At 42.1% G+C, this 17,711-nt stretch overlaps 1 protein-coding gene across 2 annotated transcripts in view; it reads left to right on the forward strand.

Moving 5' to 3' along the window:
• The window catches only part of LOC128893437 (pikachurin-like), a 160,233-nt gene that overhangs the window by 44,022 nt on the left and 98,500 nt on the right, over positions 1-17,711 (forward strand). For both annotated transcript variants that reach the window (XM_054154354.1, XM_054154355.1), the window contains exon 3: positions 2,912-3,028. In XM_054154354.1, coding sequence (XP_054010329.1) covers positions 2,912-3,028 — 117 coding nt within the window. The remainder of the gene's footprint in view (positions 1-2,911; positions 3,029-17,711) is intronic.

Raw genomic sequence — 17,711 nt, forward strand, 5'->3', positions numbered from 1 at the left:
TCCAAACGAGTAGTATTCGTGGCATCGTCGATGTTCACACATACTGGCGCAAGTAGAAATAGTGAGTAATGGGCGGACGCGTCAGCCACGTTGTACTCGATCACGCGCGTGCCCCGCGAATGTTCAACATCGATTTTCTCGGAAAACCAAGCCTTGTACGAAAAAATTGCGTCTCGTATCTTCGGTTTGTTTTTGAGTGAAGAATCACCTCGATAAATGCGCTGACTCGAACGTTTAAATTAAAGCGTTGAGAAACGATGGAAGCAGAACAAATCGAGTGAAAATATTGAAAATGCGTAGCTTGGACTCTCACTGGTAATTTTAGAGTATTTTCATATACATATATTTTTATTGATACTTCACTTTGTATTTGTTTATTTATCACAGAGAAAAATTGTCAATGTCAGTTTTTCCGTATGAATTTATTTCGAATTGGTTCGATACAATTTTCATTCTATTTTTCACGACTAGTCCATGATAAAATTACTTATTCTGATGTAAAGTCGTTGCTAATGTCACTTTGAGGAGCTGTTCACGTCAGATTTTTACTCCGGGTGATCCTGTTTTGAAGTCCGCAGACAAAACAGCGTCGTTTCATGTTTCTTCGTCGTTCAGCGCAGGTGACGAGTGCCACGTTTGCGGCCGTGCTGGTTGTATTATAATTTGACGACAAAGAAAAGAGCGAGGCTCTGACGGGAATGTGAGAGGAATAATGGCATGCAAAGTAACGATACCAAGAGGACACGTTTGAACGCGCGGAACAATGCCTCGGAGAAGAATGGCGTGACACGCCGGAGCCTGGAATTTAAGAGAGTAATCTCTGAAAATGTTGGCAGAAGAGAGCGTAAGAGTAATCAAATATTTCCTTGGGTTTTGTTAGGGAAATGGACGTTGACTGTGAATATCTGCCATTGTGTCAGATATTATTCGTCTGCCGTGACTTCTTCGCTTGAAATATTCTTACCGTCACTGGTAGCCCTTCGCTGGGTAGGTTAAAAAGTAGATAAATTTCTTCGGTAGACAATAGACGATGCGCGAATGGCTGTATATAGTATTTCAAGCAAAAAAAAATTCGATTTTTTGAAACGACCAAAGTGGTGTAACCCCTTGAACGAAACATAGATTTTTACAGACTCTCAAATTACTCCTTTCATTCGGACAGAGTTTACCACTTAATTTCCAAAGTCCCCATAAATAAGCACTGAAACGCAGTATTCTAGAAAGCTTGAGACTTCAACGAAAACGTCGGGTTCGCGTGGCGAATTTTAATCAAGAACGAGCCGAGGAGGAAGTAATCCCGCGGCCAATCGATAACCGGCGTTTATCACTTTCTGATCGTGGCGTGAAAATACTGAATTATTTCGCAGCCCGGCTACGGGTTGCCATAAATAACGAGAGGCCGGCCTCCGCGAATATATTCCCTCCCCCGAATAGAGTGCCAACGTAACTTACGCGCCCAGCTTTATCATTATTTATTACCCTAACAGCGCGAAAGACGCGAACCTGGCAAACTTATTTCAACGAGCAACTATAAAAAACCCGATGAAGCAAGGGACAGCGCACTCTGACTCGGAGGAGTCAGCCAATCCGCCATTTTTCTTCCGTAGCGTGGATTTATCCGCGCGTTTACGCGGCCACGACTTCTCGCGAGTAAATTCGCGCGCCTCTTGATCCGCGGAAGGAAACAATGCTTTCCGCGTGTAAACAGAATTCGCCCAGCAGTCGTGACGGGATCACGATCGTGGACAGTCGCCGACGAGGATTTAGAGAGTAATTTAATTTCCAGCTCGAGAGGAGAGCTCTGCGTGATCTGCAGTAAAGCATACTTAATTTTGTAAAACAGGAAGACTATTTCAGACTTTTTAGACTTCTTCGGCAGACTATTGCCAAGAAAGATTTCTCTATAAAAAGATTTCTTTATTTACCAAGAACTTCTCGATTCGTCATTTTTAACGTAGCAAAGCTGTTCCGCCACATTTCGCGAAAAAGATTTCTCCATTTTCCGCGTTTCTTGCTTTACTCATACGAAACCATAAGCAATTTCCGCGAAACATAACGATTAAATTTCCACGTGGAAGCGCGTTTTAATTTGCCGCTTACGAACAGACTTCCCGCTAATTCTCCCCTTTTCTTTTTTTTTTTTTCTTGTTCGAGTAAATTGGACCGGAAAATCTTGCGACTGTGTCTTGGTAAAAATGTAATTGAACCGGCTCGCCCGTTGGAAACGTGGCCAACGCGAAGAGTATCGGAGTTTCCTTATTCTTCCCTCTCTTAATATTCCGTCATGAAATTATTTCACATTTCGCGGTAACGCGTTATTCCTCTGGAATATTTGCTTTCGTTCGGCGCCTAGTGTATTTAAAATGATCAAGTTGCATTTGTAACGCTCCTGGGTATCCTTTTTCTCGAGAACGGCAAAGAAGATTTTGCTTAAGTCTGTTTGCAAGTAGAACGGGTTTAAATTTTGCAAGAGGAGGCGAAAGATTGTCGTAGGTGGAGAAGTTAATACCTTCTTTTGATATAATACTTTGAATTAATTATTCACGTGCCTCTTTGCTCTGTGTCTACCTGGGTTATCCTCAATTATTAGAAAGTTTCATTTTTCTGTTTTATTCCTTCTAAACCTATTATGTTATAATTTTAACAGAACCATAAATTATAAATAAATTTTCCTGAGTCGAGCAGTTCATCCCGATATTTCGCTCACTTTATAATAAATCAGACTTTTCCTGCGTCGAAAATATTTAGCTTCCCCAACGTCGGAAAATTTAGTCTCCCTGTCCTTCGTCGAAGGGTTGACTGAGAACGTTGGATGTTTCTTGAAAATGTTTTACCGTCGTTCGTTTGTTCCGCGTGGCGTTTTCCCGTGGCAGAAATAAGTCTCTCACGAAGTCAATTCTTTGCATTGCAGGAAGATGCGGGCACGGGTCTCCCTGCGAGCAGCTCTGCTACGAACTTCACGATGGAATGTACGAGTGCGACTGCAGGGACGGGTACATTCTTCACAAAAATGGGTACAGCTGCGCCGGTGAGTCTGAAACTTACTAGCCATACTCGAAAATTCTCGCGCGTCTCTGCTCCCCGAGGTTCCTTTTCCATTCAGAGGCAAATCTGTCTATGGAATTCGTTCATTGAAAATAGCGGGAGCTATTAGGTCTGGGCTTCCTCTGTTTTTAACAATGGAATTATCGATGACAATGCACACGCGTATAGTTTATTTGTTAAATTAGAGGAAAATTGAAGGGAATCAATTTCGATTCTATTTTAAACTCGGAATTAAAGAATTTAATAAGAATTGAATTGAGATTGAAATTGAAATTACATCGAGTCACTTTAAAAAGATACTAAATGATGACAATGTTGAAACGACGGACGGCGTTAAATAGGACTATGGAATATTTCTATCGAGAAACACTGTTCCTGGAGGAAAAGTTTCCCCCACGCCGTGAGTGATGAATTCGCGATTTCACGTGAAACGATTTTTATCGTTTCGGTTATAGCTCAGGCGAAAGTTTTCGGAGGTAAGAAAAGTCAGATATCCTCGCGTGACTTAGAGGTTAGTCATTCCTTTCTTTTATCGGCGAAAGAATGTCTCGCGTAGGAAGCCATAACGAAGAGAAATAACAGTAGACATCGTTTGGAAAGGATTATAATTCCAGCGAGCCACTATTACTAGGGACGAATTTTCAGTAAAAATTCGAGAAGTTTTTAATCGGGAACAAGACCTGTTATCGTTTCCTTAATAGTTGGAGAATAAAAAAAAACGAGTAGAGATTTTCATTACATTAGAAGTTAAATTAGTTTTCCAAAAGCAAATAGTTCAATTTACTAAATAGATTACTAATTCCGAAACGAGGTCTAGAGGCCTTTTCCTAATCTGGAAAAATAAAATCTGTAATTAAAATCAATAATAATCTAAAATATTTAATACCTAGATTATTCTTTTGCAAAAAATTAAAATAACCAAAACTGATAATAAATCAAGTTCTTTAAAGCGTATAAATATAAAACTAAACCGTCCACCATTCGCCATTGCAAAAATATTCGCGAGAGCCGACTCATCGTCTTCGTCTTTGTCAAACCAGAAGCACAGCCTCCCCCTCTGCGGAGAACCGAGAAATAAATCAAAGGGGCATCGCCTAGGAAGCAAAACCAAACTTTGATGAAGAGTCGTTCACCCGTGAACTGCGTCAAGCTTCTAGAACGCGGTGGCCATTTTGAACGCGGTTGAAGGACCTCGCAGGACCTCGTTGCCCTTCGGGGGCTTCCGCAACTTATCGGACCTGGTTAGACGCGAAACGTCATCGCGATCTTTGATATAAGGGTCGTTCGAATCGGGAACGAACGTGGCTGCATATGGATGTTGCCTCTGAGGGAACAGCTCAAGCGACGAGTCCTGAACGAGTTCATCGGCTCGGAAGCGAGTTCGCTTTATTTCAGTAATTGAAGCTCATAAAGTAGTTTCATAAAATAAAAACGACGTCGGTGACGGTCACGGCTGGGCTGCAGCCATTTGGCGCCGACTTGACAGCATAATTTCCCAAGTTTTCCGAGTCTTCGATTCGATCTTAATCAAAACTGTAAAAACTTCGATATTCTTTCGAACACGAGTTCAGCAGAAATTTCCCGAACGAAGCCTCGTCGGAATTTCAACCTGAACTAGCACCGAAGTCAAATAGCCTGCTTTCTCAACAATGTTCCGCAAGTTTCCTCGGGTTGGTACACCGAGGCAAGACGTTCTCCAATGGCAACGATTCCTCAAAACTCGATTACTTATTTCCAAGCCGATGAACTCGCCCTGGACTCGGCCGGGCTTCCCCCTGAGACTGCATCCTTGCAGCGAGGACGTTCGTTTATTTAGTTTTTTTTTTTTTTATTTTTTTTTTTATTCGAATAGCCTTTGCATCAAAGCACGAAAATATACATGTCGCTGATAGGATGCTATTCGAACGAATTGCGGGATCGTCGGAGACCATTAGTGAAGAAATTCTTGATTTAAAAATTGAAGGAAGGCAAACATTGGCTAACCTACAAAATTACAGATATAAATATCGAATACCTTCTTTAACATAAAGGAATCGCTTTACGTGTAGTCAAGAATTCCTTAAAAAATTCATAAATCTTCTTCCACGATACAAATACCAAATACCTTCTTGAATTAAAAAAGATCTACACTCGTACCTATTTACACCAATTTGACCAACTCATTTCCTCACAGATCCACCTAAAATGTCCTCCATTAAAAATTGTCCCTCCTGACACAGAAACAAATCATACATCGATCCATCCCATGAATTTATCTTCCGGATTTGTTCGAATGAATAACCGAACTCCAGCCCTCCCCGCTTTAAAGGGTGAAACCTTCCAGGCCGAGTTTCAGGCGAGATGGATGGATCATATTCGTGGCTCGACGCCGACGCCGAAAAGGCACTCGAATCCGTCTTGTGTTGGCGGCGGAACGCGTCAAGCTTTGACAGGGGATCGTTTCAGTTGAAAATGCACACCGTTCGTCGAGTATAAAACGATTGGCCCCCTTTTGCCACCTTGGCTACAGTTCGCTCGTTCATCGTTGCAGGTCGTATTGAAATAGCTGGCACGGGAACATGGCTGTACCATTGAAACTTACACGCGCTGAAAAGATTATCGGAAACCCGTTTGTCGCGCGCTCGGGACGAGGCCGGTTAACATTTTTCCTGACGAAAACGACGCCCGGGGAGCCTGTTTGCTGTTTCATTAGCTGGACCGTCGAGCCTCGAAGTCGAGATATCGTACCTAATTCGCATACAGGGGGGCTGTCGTTTAGATGACCCCGTTCGATGCTTTCGAATGGTGGGAAAAGGAAGAGATAACCGACCGTAGATACCGCGGAAAGCTTTCGTATTACTTTCCAAGACCGTTTTCAGAAATTCGGTTCTACGAGGAAAGAGATTTTCTTGCGCAGTTTCGGTGGAATTAAAATTTCCATGCGGGGAAATGGAGAGGTGCACTCGGAGACTCCATTTTTGTTCCGAATGTTAAATAAGACAGTTATTTTTACAGTTATCGCAAGAGGGTTACGTGGACGAAACAATGGAAGATATCGAGGAAGTGTCTTCGATAGAAATAAAAGAACGAAAGACGTATTAAAGTTTGAATAATAAACACAACATTGAAAAGGAACCACATTCGTACGTCGAGTAGAGCATAGAACAGGCAAAAAATTCGCACATCAAATTTCTAATATCTAACGTTAATCACCAAGCACGTTAATTTAATTAATTTAAGCCTCTCCTTACGCTGAGACGATCCCTAATAAAATTGGATCGTTTCGTACGAAATACCACCACATGTTTTGAACCGCGTAAAATCGCAGTCATGCAATAGGACAGATGGATAAATCGTCAGGCGTGCTGGGAATTCTATGACATCGAAATTACGCGGTAATGATTTTATCGTCTATTTTATTTTCTTCGATCAGGGGGTTATGAGGGCGCGGAGGAGGGGAGGGGGACTGGGGAGGCTCGAGGGTTAACGGTGATTGGATTGAAAATGAAATTATTGGGGCGAGCCCAGCCGAGACGTTTACGGTTCATCGTTGGAGGTGCTCGGAGGAGAGAGTCGAAGGTCGATTCTAAGTGCCACCGTATTAACGCGCGTTACTCGATTAACGCCGTCCCGAACAATCGTTAGGCGAGACGTCTCGAGCCGAGGAAGGGGCGCAAGAAACGTGAATGGGAAAAAGTACAACCACGACAGCTGCTAATGAGAGCGCATTGTCTCCATGTTGTGCTCTGCGCTGCGCTGCGGAGCCACTCGTCGTCGTTGTGCCCTGTTGTGCGATAGGAAACGTGTATGGTGCAACAGTGCAACCAGGGCTGACCTTACTTAAAGGATACTCTAAGAGGAGGGTCTTTAGAAAGGCGAAAGAATAGATGACATTAGAGCATGGGGTGTAGTGCATAGTGTATAGGACACGAAGCATATAAAATATGCAATATAAAACATAGAGCATAAAGCGTAGAGTAATAAATCGTAGACTATAGAGCTTAGAGTATAAAGCGTTCAATATAAAGCGTAGATTATAGAGTATAAACTATAAAGCACAGGGTATAGAGTATAGAATATAGCGTATGTTACTGTCTTTTTCAAATTTGTAACGCGAGTTGATGGAAAGTGCCTAAATATGAAGTAGTACGAGGGTGTCGAGGATTCTATGGTCGGCCCTGGATATACCTGTTCTGTTCGGTGTGCACGTAGCGCAGAGGGTCTCTCGCCAGGACCATGTTGTTCTATTTACCGCTCCCGCTGGACCTCTATGATGTTATTAACGTATACTTGCGAGGCGCAGCGGTGTTTTTAACAACACCAACGTTGTGCCACGGTGCGTGCATTACGCGGTCGATCTGCAAAACTCCGCTGGAAAAAAGGAGCCATGAGAGGATTACAGGAGTGAATTATAATCCTCGGAGAGCGGACGTCCTTTTTGGGCGTTCCTTGTTTTTTTTAATTGCTAATGTTAACGATACCTCTTCGATGTAGGAGGAAATATTGGCAAAAGGAATGAAATTTAAACGAAATTTATTAATTAATCTTTAAATAAAACAAGCGAATGCGTAAAATATAAAATTTCATATTAGTATATAATTAATTTAATATTAAATTTAATATTAAATATAAATTTATCCAAACTCCGTTATTACGATGAATTTTTCTCCTCGTCTGGATATCCGCGAGGACTGTTTGCCTTTTCCGTCGATCGGCCGATTGAATGAACCACCCAAGGAATATCGATTGATAAGGAAAAAGCAAGAGCCCCGAGGTTTTTGCTCGCTCGCCGTAGAAATATTTTGCATTCGTTGTTCCAGTTTCGCCGACTCGATCCTCCTGGGGATCGTCGAGGTAGAATGGTTCGTTTGATGTCCGACATCGGTTACATCCCGACTCGACGTCGCAAACGGGGCCAGAAATTATTATTTATAGGTTAATTGGGGATACGCAGTGTTTGAGGAGAGCCGTTGCTGACCGAATTCGATAAATTCCTTTCGTCGTTCCGCTCGCAAAAGTCGATCGAGTTTATATCGGAAAGTTAGAGCGGCACGAATGGAAATCAGTTTCAGCGAGTTTTTTCGAAAATGCTCCAATACGCAAGCAACCTCAAAGCGAGGAATTCATTTCGTTTCGAGGCGTTTTCAAAACCCAGTATACGCGGCGATTAGATTTGAATTTTGATTCGATTAGCGGTACATATTCCTCTCAAATTTTAAGGTATGAATCTCAACGAAAATTTTTTAAATGAGAATTTTTGACATTTCTTTTTTTTTTTTTTTTTTTTTTGAGAATATTTACTTAAATTCAGATTTTCAATCGAAACATTGAAAGGTCAACGTGTCCTTTTCTGTCTGGAATATCAATAACCCGTCCTTATTGGAGCTGAGGAGATGCTCGAATTTAGGGTGGATCGAATCAAAGTCGATGGAATCCAACGAGTGGTGCTTCAACAATCGAACACTAGCCGGTTCGACTGTCGACGAGGTCAGGGACTTTCAGTTTGGAATTCGACAAAGTCGACTCTTTGTTACATTATACAATCGAATTACCAGGGAAAATGTACACTCCGTGTTCGTCAGTCACTGGCCGACTTGGTAAATGGAAAATCAGGACGAATCGGGATTACTGGATTAAATTGTGGAATGAAATTGATTTCTATTAATTGTTTAAATTAGAGAGAGATTAAAGGAATATAGAAAATTATTAGAGACACTGACAAATGTAGTTCTCCAAAATTGTCTAAACAGCTAAACGTATCCAAGCTTTATTATCGAATGCTTATCAAGTACAGTGCTGTTACTTCTCAAATATTAGTTGCACAGATTTGGATAAAAATTGTCACGCGCTTATATTCGATACATTTTTAACGAGTTACGATGCATTGAACGCTCGACGAAATATTATTTAAAAAGGTAATCCCCAGCTGATGAAAAATGTCATACCGCTCCCTTCCAATTTTGTCGGCACACCCGTCAGTTATTTGTTTCTCACGCGCAGGTGAATGTGTTTTTCCATTTCGCAAAAGAACTTGCAATTGAATTTTTAATTTTTTTACCTCGCAGTTTTAAATTACATTTCCCGGGGAAGGTCGACAGACCGTCACGTGATTTGCTTTTACGTTTTCCTTTTTCGGGATGCGGGAGCAATCTAGTTGGCAAAAATTCCTTTACCAGACACGTCCCAAAAATAATTTCACCGACTAACCACGATGATTACGTGCATAAAACCATATCGCAAAATGTACAATTTGATAGCTAAACAAATTGAAGAGTTCCTTCTCCTATTTAATTCGTTCCTTTTTCAATTCTCCATCGTGTTAGTTGGCGTCGAAATAAATTTCGGTCGATTTGAATACTATGGACGATCCCCTGGTCGTCTTTCGGTCAATTCCAATCAATTTTCACGAATGCATCGGCGCACCTTTTACTCCGAACATTCGTTGCTCGCGTTCGAATTTTCGATGACCCAGAGTGCAGCGTTTCGTGCAGTATGAAAAAGAAGTGTTGCACGAGCTCGGGGCAACTCTGTATAGATAGTATCGTGGGAATAGCCTTTCTTGCCGCCCTCCTCCTCCTCCTCCTCCTCCCCCCCCCTCCCGTCCGCCCGTTTCGTTTCTTCGATGCAATTCAAGGCATCGAAAGAAACATGCGCGATGCGCGGAAATGAACACTCGCCGTGGTTCCCCCAGGCTTCAATCTTCTATTACTGGCGGAAGTGGCCGCATCCGGTAGGATTCCCTTGTTCGATTACGTTAAAGTTTATTTATTTATTTGCCGGGGGCCACCGTGTACACGAGCACTTTACGCGATCGGCTCATTCGCGGGGGATGGACGTGCCCCCGTGGAAAATAAAAGTAATTTCAACTTTCCTCATCCTTGGGGGCGAATAAAAATATTCCTCGCGTGCCTCGAGCTACTTGGGAGTTGGGTTGCGTGATTTAATTAAAAAATTGTTTATGTATTCGTGAATCTTAATGCACTCGAGGATATCTAGCGACTTACTTCCAGGGTGTTCGATGAATTCTATTAAATTGAATGCCGAGTAATATACTTTATGTTAAGCCTTAAGAAATAAAAATATTAAATTAGAAAAAAAGGAAACCGTTTAAACCAAGCCAAACTTTTAAGTTACAATTAAAATTGATCTAAGATTTACTTAAAATCGACGTATAAATGTAAAATCAACGATAGAAAGTAAGGAAAGTTTGAAATATGAAATTATGAAATTTCATAATATTTGAAATTATTTTCATATTCGGAGTTCTCTTATGCTTGCTCAGACCACGTTTAATTACAGACGGGTTTTATTCGCGTATTCGAAACGAGCGGTATTATTGCTCCCTTTGATGTTTAATTATTCCCATTTCGTCTGTTCGATTGCGTTCTATGCGTATCGTCGTCCATTTCGCTGGTGCGTTCCTCTTATTTTGTCTGCGCCCTTGTTGCCCCTCGGCTGGGCTCATTTGGCCAGACCTTCGGAGCGTATCTCGATTAGTCGTTGATTAATCTTGCCATATCGCGACTTCCGCTCGAATTCACCGACTACGTTTGCACCTTCGTCGGTTTCGTTTTTCGTTGGACGCAACGGCGTAATTTTAGGGAATGTTTCGTCTCCCCCTTTGCAATTAGTGGTTCGAAAACTAACAGTCTCGGTTCTGATTCACGATCCCTGATATCGTTTAAACATGGCACAGGAGTGAAGCTTTGAAAAATGTAGAATAATATTTTTTTATTCGAGGCTTCATTCCATGCAAAATTTATTTTAAAAATTCATTGGACTTGACTAGCGTGTCTGACTACTGCACGTTATTTCCACTTTGAATAGTATCTGCGAACATTGATAACACTGTAACAATATTTTTTACAGAGAACATTTCTATCTTCTATATAAATTAAACCAGTTAAAACAGATGACATCGCACCACTGTGAATATCAAACGAATAAAGAACTCCACAAGTAGAAACAGGCTGCACTGGTCGGACACGTTCCTCAAGTCATGTTATCAGCTGGTCCCGCTCTCCTCCATGGAATACGCGACTGATTGCAATTGATATCGTTGGATTCGAAATGGAGTTTTCCCCCGGAAAGTTAAAGCGTCAGCGTAAAGTGTTTGTTTATTTTTTCAAGCGTGTTTGCTCGGAATATCGAGGGAGGCTGCGTGTTGTCTAAATATAACCTAGTTCGTGTCCGTTGATTAACCAATTGGATCCGAGGGTCGAACGATAAATATTTGCCGCTGCACGAGTAGCAGTGTTTCGAACCGGCAGCTGACCGATTTAGCATTAATCACCGCAGCGATATTTGCATAGTCTTGCGACGGCAATGACGCGTTAGTGTGCCTCCTTGACACATTGGGGCGTTAATGAAATCGTTGGAACGTTGTCGATCGCATACAAAGTCGCATAATAATATAAAATAACGAACAGTGACGGTAACACAATAAAAGTTGCGATTATTATTCATCGTGCTGACGATTCAATTTTCTAATCAGGAGATCAATGGAAGCAAGTCCTATAAATATTATTATTAGAGCATCTAGTAACTTTGTAAATTCGGCTAGTTATTGTTCACAGCATTTAATTACTCCATCAATTAAATTGACTAAAGAATAAGTTGTTTTTGAAGGGCGAAAATAAAATTCGTACAGTGATTCTAAATATTCATAGGAGCACTCGAATCCCGAATTATTTATTTAAATCTTCCAGGAGTATCCCTTAATTATTATCGATTTTTTCTGAGAAAACGAGCCATCTTGCGCCGAGGTACAGCTGCAAATGAGAAATACCAACGACGTTCCTTTTTAATAACGAAATTGCGACCAGTCGTGGAATCCGCCCTCTCTGTGGGCATCATTTCTAAATCGACCCGGGGAATTGCATTCCAATCGAAATAGCTAGAGCGTCGGGCATACCCCGATCGATTGCACGGATCGTTTCCGCAGAGTCTCGGAAATTTTTGAATGTAATCATCGCGAAATTGTCATGTTTCGGGTATATTACGCGAAGTCGTTCAATAACCACCCTCGTGCACTCGTATTCTCCTACAAGATAAGAATAAATAAGGTGGAGCAGCTCCCCAGAAATATATAAAAACTTTTAGGGGGGAACTTTTTGAAGATAATTGAATAGTGATTTGTTTTTTGTTTGTAACGGATATTAAATTAGAAATGAAATCGATTTTCCTGAGCAAACGTGGATACGTAGAAAGAAGAGACACAACAGAAGACACTCACTCGCTAGAAAGAGATTTATATGTGAAAATTTACGTAACATATATTTTTAATTGCTCGAGGAACATAACCCAAGTTATTCGGTAAGCTCTAAGGAAGAGGCTCGTGGATCGGTTGAAAAAGCAGGGAACGAGAATGGACAATCGACCAGCGATCAATTGCCATATGAGGAAAATAGGAAGGACCACTTTTCCCATCGAGGGAAACTCAATAACGATCAAATCTCGGTCTATTATAGTTGCCAGAGATAAGGTCCGCAGACGGGAGAGGGAAACGAAGGGGCTACGGGGTTAAAGTAAAGGAGCTTCTGGTGTAGGAGGATGGTCTGCAGAGGTGAATGAGGGACTTAGACGAGATAAGGAGAGTCGAGGAGATGGGAGGGATGAACGTGCTGGAGGCCAAGAATAGGAACATGGGGGAAAGAGGGGGAGGGAGCAGGAAAATGAAATGTATTCAATGAAAAGATGATGGACGATGTGGAGAGCAGAATGTATCAATGTGGGGAGAAAAAGAAGGGCTGGTGTAAGTAAAGCCTGCGAAATGTTTAAAGCCACTGGGGAAGTAGTATCAAGCGATGTGGTCAGACGAGAGAGTTTTAGTCTTTAGTTATTAAAACAGAAAGCGAGGCATTGTGTGAAATATTTAGATAAAAAAGTAGATTTTTGTCTGCAACTGGTGGCGATTGAAACCGAAGAATCACAGGGAAATCACTACAATCCGAGTCACAGGAATTCATATTTTCATTACATTTACTTGAATTAATTGAAAATTAACATTTTTAACAATCAAACACTTCAACTCCATTGAATTTTAATATGATAAATGCTCCTTGCAACAAAATTAATCAAAAACACCCTCTACAGTTTCAACGAAATCACCCCTCGAATTTCACCGCCCTTAGTCTACTTCATCAACGCACAGCCAATTTCACAGCGATGAAACCTTTTTCTCCATGGAATGTTCATCATCGATATCGGTATAAAGTGACTTCGTTGCACGGTCTTCACTGTAACATCCCCCCTCCCTCTCGCATGCCCTTTATCGCGTTCCTTAGTAGCACCATGGTTCAGGAGCGCGTGGAATTTATGGCTCAAGTTTTCGTTCACGTCGAACGTCTTCCTCGCGAAATAACGCTACACTCGCCCCTCCTCCTCCTCCTCCGGCGACCAGGGATCCTTTTACTTCCTCATAGGCGCGCCATGCCTCGGCTAAGACCGTCGCGCAGACGTCGACGTTCGAGTTTCTCGCACTAGACAGACACATTTTCTTCTTTTCGACATGCCTGGCTACCAAGTTTACGCCATTACCGCTCCGTATGCTGATCTCCGTCCATTTTGCGACGTCGCATGTGTAAAATTGCACATGCTCCGTCCGAGCGTAACGCTCCCCTAACCGTTCGGTCTGCGTCGAAGTCGATGGAACGCTTCGAGAAATTTCGACGTTCGAGCTATTTCTCGCGGGAAATAGTCGCTGTCTGCTCGACCGGCGAGAATATTGCCTCGAACCGGTCAATCGTGGCTACCATCCTCCAGGTTCGTGTTTTCGTGGCCACTCGAACATCGCGATTCGATACCGTCGCGAATTCTGGAGGCGAGCTTCACGTTCGCAGACGGTGACGTAAGGAAACGTCGGTTCGTATTTATGCAGAACAATGTGTTTTTATGTAGAGCCTGTTCTGTGGTGATGTCTTTTTATAATTGTAAAGTTAGCAATAATAATATATTTTTATGGAGTACATGGCACTTACCCAACTGAATTGTATCAGTCTAAACACAGATTGAATACGAACCACCCCACTGCCAGTTTCACCCAAGGAAGAACAATGTAAGTAGAAATCGCGAGCAATGGTCAGACACGTTTGCCTTCCCGAGTTTCAACAATTTCAAAGTCGATTTTCTCCAGAACGAAACCTCGTACAAGAATATTTTATTTCGCATTTTCTATTCATTTTACCGCAAGGAAAGGCCACGTTCCATCCGTTATCCGTTGTCTCATAGCAGCGATGGAATAAAGAGCAGACAGCCGGGACGCGAGATCGTTGTTGACTCGTCGCGCGAGTTCCCGTGGAACTCAATCTGCCGAATGGGGAATTCCTCCTTCGTTTCTTTCGCATGCTAACGCGGCTCTTTCGCGTTACCTCGGCCGAGCCACTCCACGGGAATCACTACAAAGGAAATTTTCGTGTCCGTAGAACGGAAGGGAACCCTTTGAATAGGAGCTCGGTGGAGGGAGAAGGCGAGCTTACCTTTCCACGCGTTTCTAAAGGTCCTCTTTACGCGGCGAATTTAACACGAGACGCTTCGACGTTAAATTCGCCGATCGCTCGATGGTTTTGATTAATAGAAACGCCCACCGATAACTCGATGTTGGCCGAATCAGAATTTTCATCGCGACCGTCGACGCGAACAAATTCGTTTCGTCGGCGAATAAAACATGGGGCTCATCGAATTGGAAAATTAACACTGACAGAGACGGGCATTGGGCGCCAGATGCTGAACCTGTAAGGCGTCGGATTTGAATCTGAGCTGCCCGTCGTGGGGATTCTGCCGTTGAAACGGGAATAAAAGTTAGGGAATTTTATCTTACGATTACCAATTTTCCATTACCAAACGGAATCGCGATTTATCTATTTAGCACGATTACGAGTAAAAGTATGGTAAATTTATTGAACTGGGAGGTATTAAAAGCTTCAAGTAAATCATTCGAACTGCATCAGCTCTGTATTTTTGGATATTTGCGTAACGTCGACGCGAAAGTAACGAAATGCAAGGCAGCGAAACTTAATTACCGACTCAGCTCGTTCGAAAAATTTCGACAAACAGAGTAGTCGAAATGTTGCGTTTGGCTGGCAGAAAGAATGCCGAAGTGTGCTTGAAAAATTTCGACGGACGAAGTAGTTGGAACGTTGCAACGTTCGGCTGGAGAAAGAACGGCCTAGAAAGCTTGCAAAATGAACAACATAACACAAAACAAGAGCAAATAAACAATACACAAACATCTTTCTAACTGAATATTAATATTCCAATAATGACATTCAAATACTCAAATAATGAAAATTTATTCATAGCTTTCCATACCAACAAATGATTCGCATAGTCGCAGCGAATCAAACTTGATTACCGAACTCGTTCGCGCGAAATGTTTTACGAATCGCTTCTAATCTTAGCACCCTCGTGACGCGTGGAATGAATTCACTGATCCGCAGATGCAACAGCGTATCAAACAACCTCCCCCCCCTCCCTTTTCCTCAAATGCGACGTGTTGCGCGTAGCAATGCAACGTCCTGGCCCTGCGGATGTACATCGAAATTGCAACCCCTATACGTGTCTGAAAAATCGATATCACACATTTGGGGTTGCTTCCTTACCTCCCAGAACGTATGATTTCATACCAAACCAGCTGCTTTGTCAAATATTATCATTTCACCCTCAGGGGCTGTAGCTACAATGTTTGATTGTGGTTACAGTACGGGTTTAGCGATCCCGAGGTACCCGAGCTACAGGGGGCAAGTGAACCCCAACAAATTGCTGACATCAAAGGTGTCAGAGAGTGTCAGAGAACGGAGGGAATGTAATGTAACGTAAAAAAGGAAATTAATCGATATTGTAAAAAAGGGCGATGTACGATCAAAATACGTATGTTTATGAATATATATTTTTTTTTTATTTAACTTCCTTATTGTACAGACGGTGCAATGTTCTATGTACAAAGGGAAACTTTCATTAACCAAAAAGAGTGAAATGGAGCAGACAAAGTGAGCAAAAGAGTCGAGGTGCACCAGAATCCCAGTTTCTGAATTTAACCTCAAATATTGATAAAATTATTTGAAATTGTAGGTAGCAATTAAGCTTGAAATATTGACGTTACGTTTACAACCGTTTTTTCTCTCTTTGGAAATATTTACAGTTGTGCTTTCTCCCGTTTTCCGTTCATAGTTTACGAAATGTGTCTCGATTTATATTCAGGGCAAATGGTCTCCGATTTCGTTAATTTGTACCGAAAAGGAGTATGGCGATAATAAAAACTTTGTCCTTCAAAGGAATACGTTCATGTTCTTCTTGGTCCAACTGTGTAAAATGAATTCGACAGATATTTATGAACCTTTCATGGAGGAACTAAGTAGTACCGCTTTTATTTCGATAATCAAACACTTCACGAAATGGACCCAAAGTAGCTCGACGATGACCATTATCCAATCATCTAAAAGCTTCAGTTTCTCGAGTGGGATAAAGTGTCCCATGAAGGGCATTGCGTTTTTAGAATCGACTCTATCGGGAATCAATTCGAGAATGAACCTCGAATCCACTTGGAACAAGGAACGACTCTCGTACTAAAACGTCTCTAGCCCGAGCAACTCAGCTTTGCTTTCAAGCTTCGCGCATATTCAGACAACTCCGTGTATATGGCACGCGGTGCATTTCATTTATCGATTTATATTTCATCGATGATATTCTACGAGTTCATTGGGAAGTCGGGAAAGATAGATCACAAAAGTAGTTCAGAAAATGGCACATCTAGAAACGTCACGGCATACCGAGTTCAAAATACAGTAATACCCACTTTCACGTGACAAAACAGGGATTCGCTCGAAAGCGGGCCATTGATGTCTTCTTCGAATTAGAGCAGATTGCTCTACATTCGCATACACTACATTGAAGATTCACTTTGAAAATATTCATCTGAAAGCGAAATTCCTGCTCCACTAAGCTCAACATTATCCTTTTCTAATTTTCAACATTTTCCACGCAGATGAAAGTCGTGTCATCGTTCGTCTCATTTGGCAGGACAAGCTAATGGGTTCGCTTTGAAGTCACTAAATCGAGACCGCCCTTTCGCTCGAAAACGGGGTATCAGTGTTCGTCAGTAATGGACACCGACGAAATATCTCTGGTTCCTCGTACACGTAGGAGAACATTCCATTACAAACTTCAAACAAATATTGTCACTCGAAAGCTGAACATTCCTCCTTTTTGTGTAAAATTTTTACCACCACTTGCAAGAAGAATGGATTCGCCTCGCCATTCGTCTCACCTTGCAGGTTCCCTTTAAAGCGACCAAACGAAGTCAACCAATTCACTTCTAACCCCCTCAATCGATATCTACCTTTAATCAACGCCTACGCACCTCGTTTCCTCGATCCAAACACAAACAATATTAGAAACCATTCCAACCCTCAAAAATTCAACGTGAAAACAGCCCCAGCAGCACCGCTTTCAAGTGACAATCCTCCTGTCTGCACGTGTCGCGCTTAAACCATCAACGACGTTCTTTGCCCCGTTCGTCTCATTTTGTGGAACAAGCTAATCGGTTCGATGGATTCGCGGTCGTGTTAGGCGAACCACGTCGTCCACCGCGAAACGAGTACACGCGTATCCGCAAATGAGTTTGACGGGCTGGCAGCTACATTCTATTGGGTAGGGACGGGGGAAACATGTCGCGTTACACGGGCGCGAAT

This window comes from Hylaeus anthracinus, unplaced genomic scaffold (genome assembly GCF_026225885.1).
Source record: "Hylaeus anthracinus isolate JK02 unplaced genomic scaffold, UHH_iyHylAnth1.0_haploid 3, whole genome shotgun sequence".
Taxonomy (NCBI): domain Eukaryota; kingdom Metazoa; phylum Arthropoda; class Insecta; order Hymenoptera; family Colletidae; genus Hylaeus; species Hylaeus anthracinus.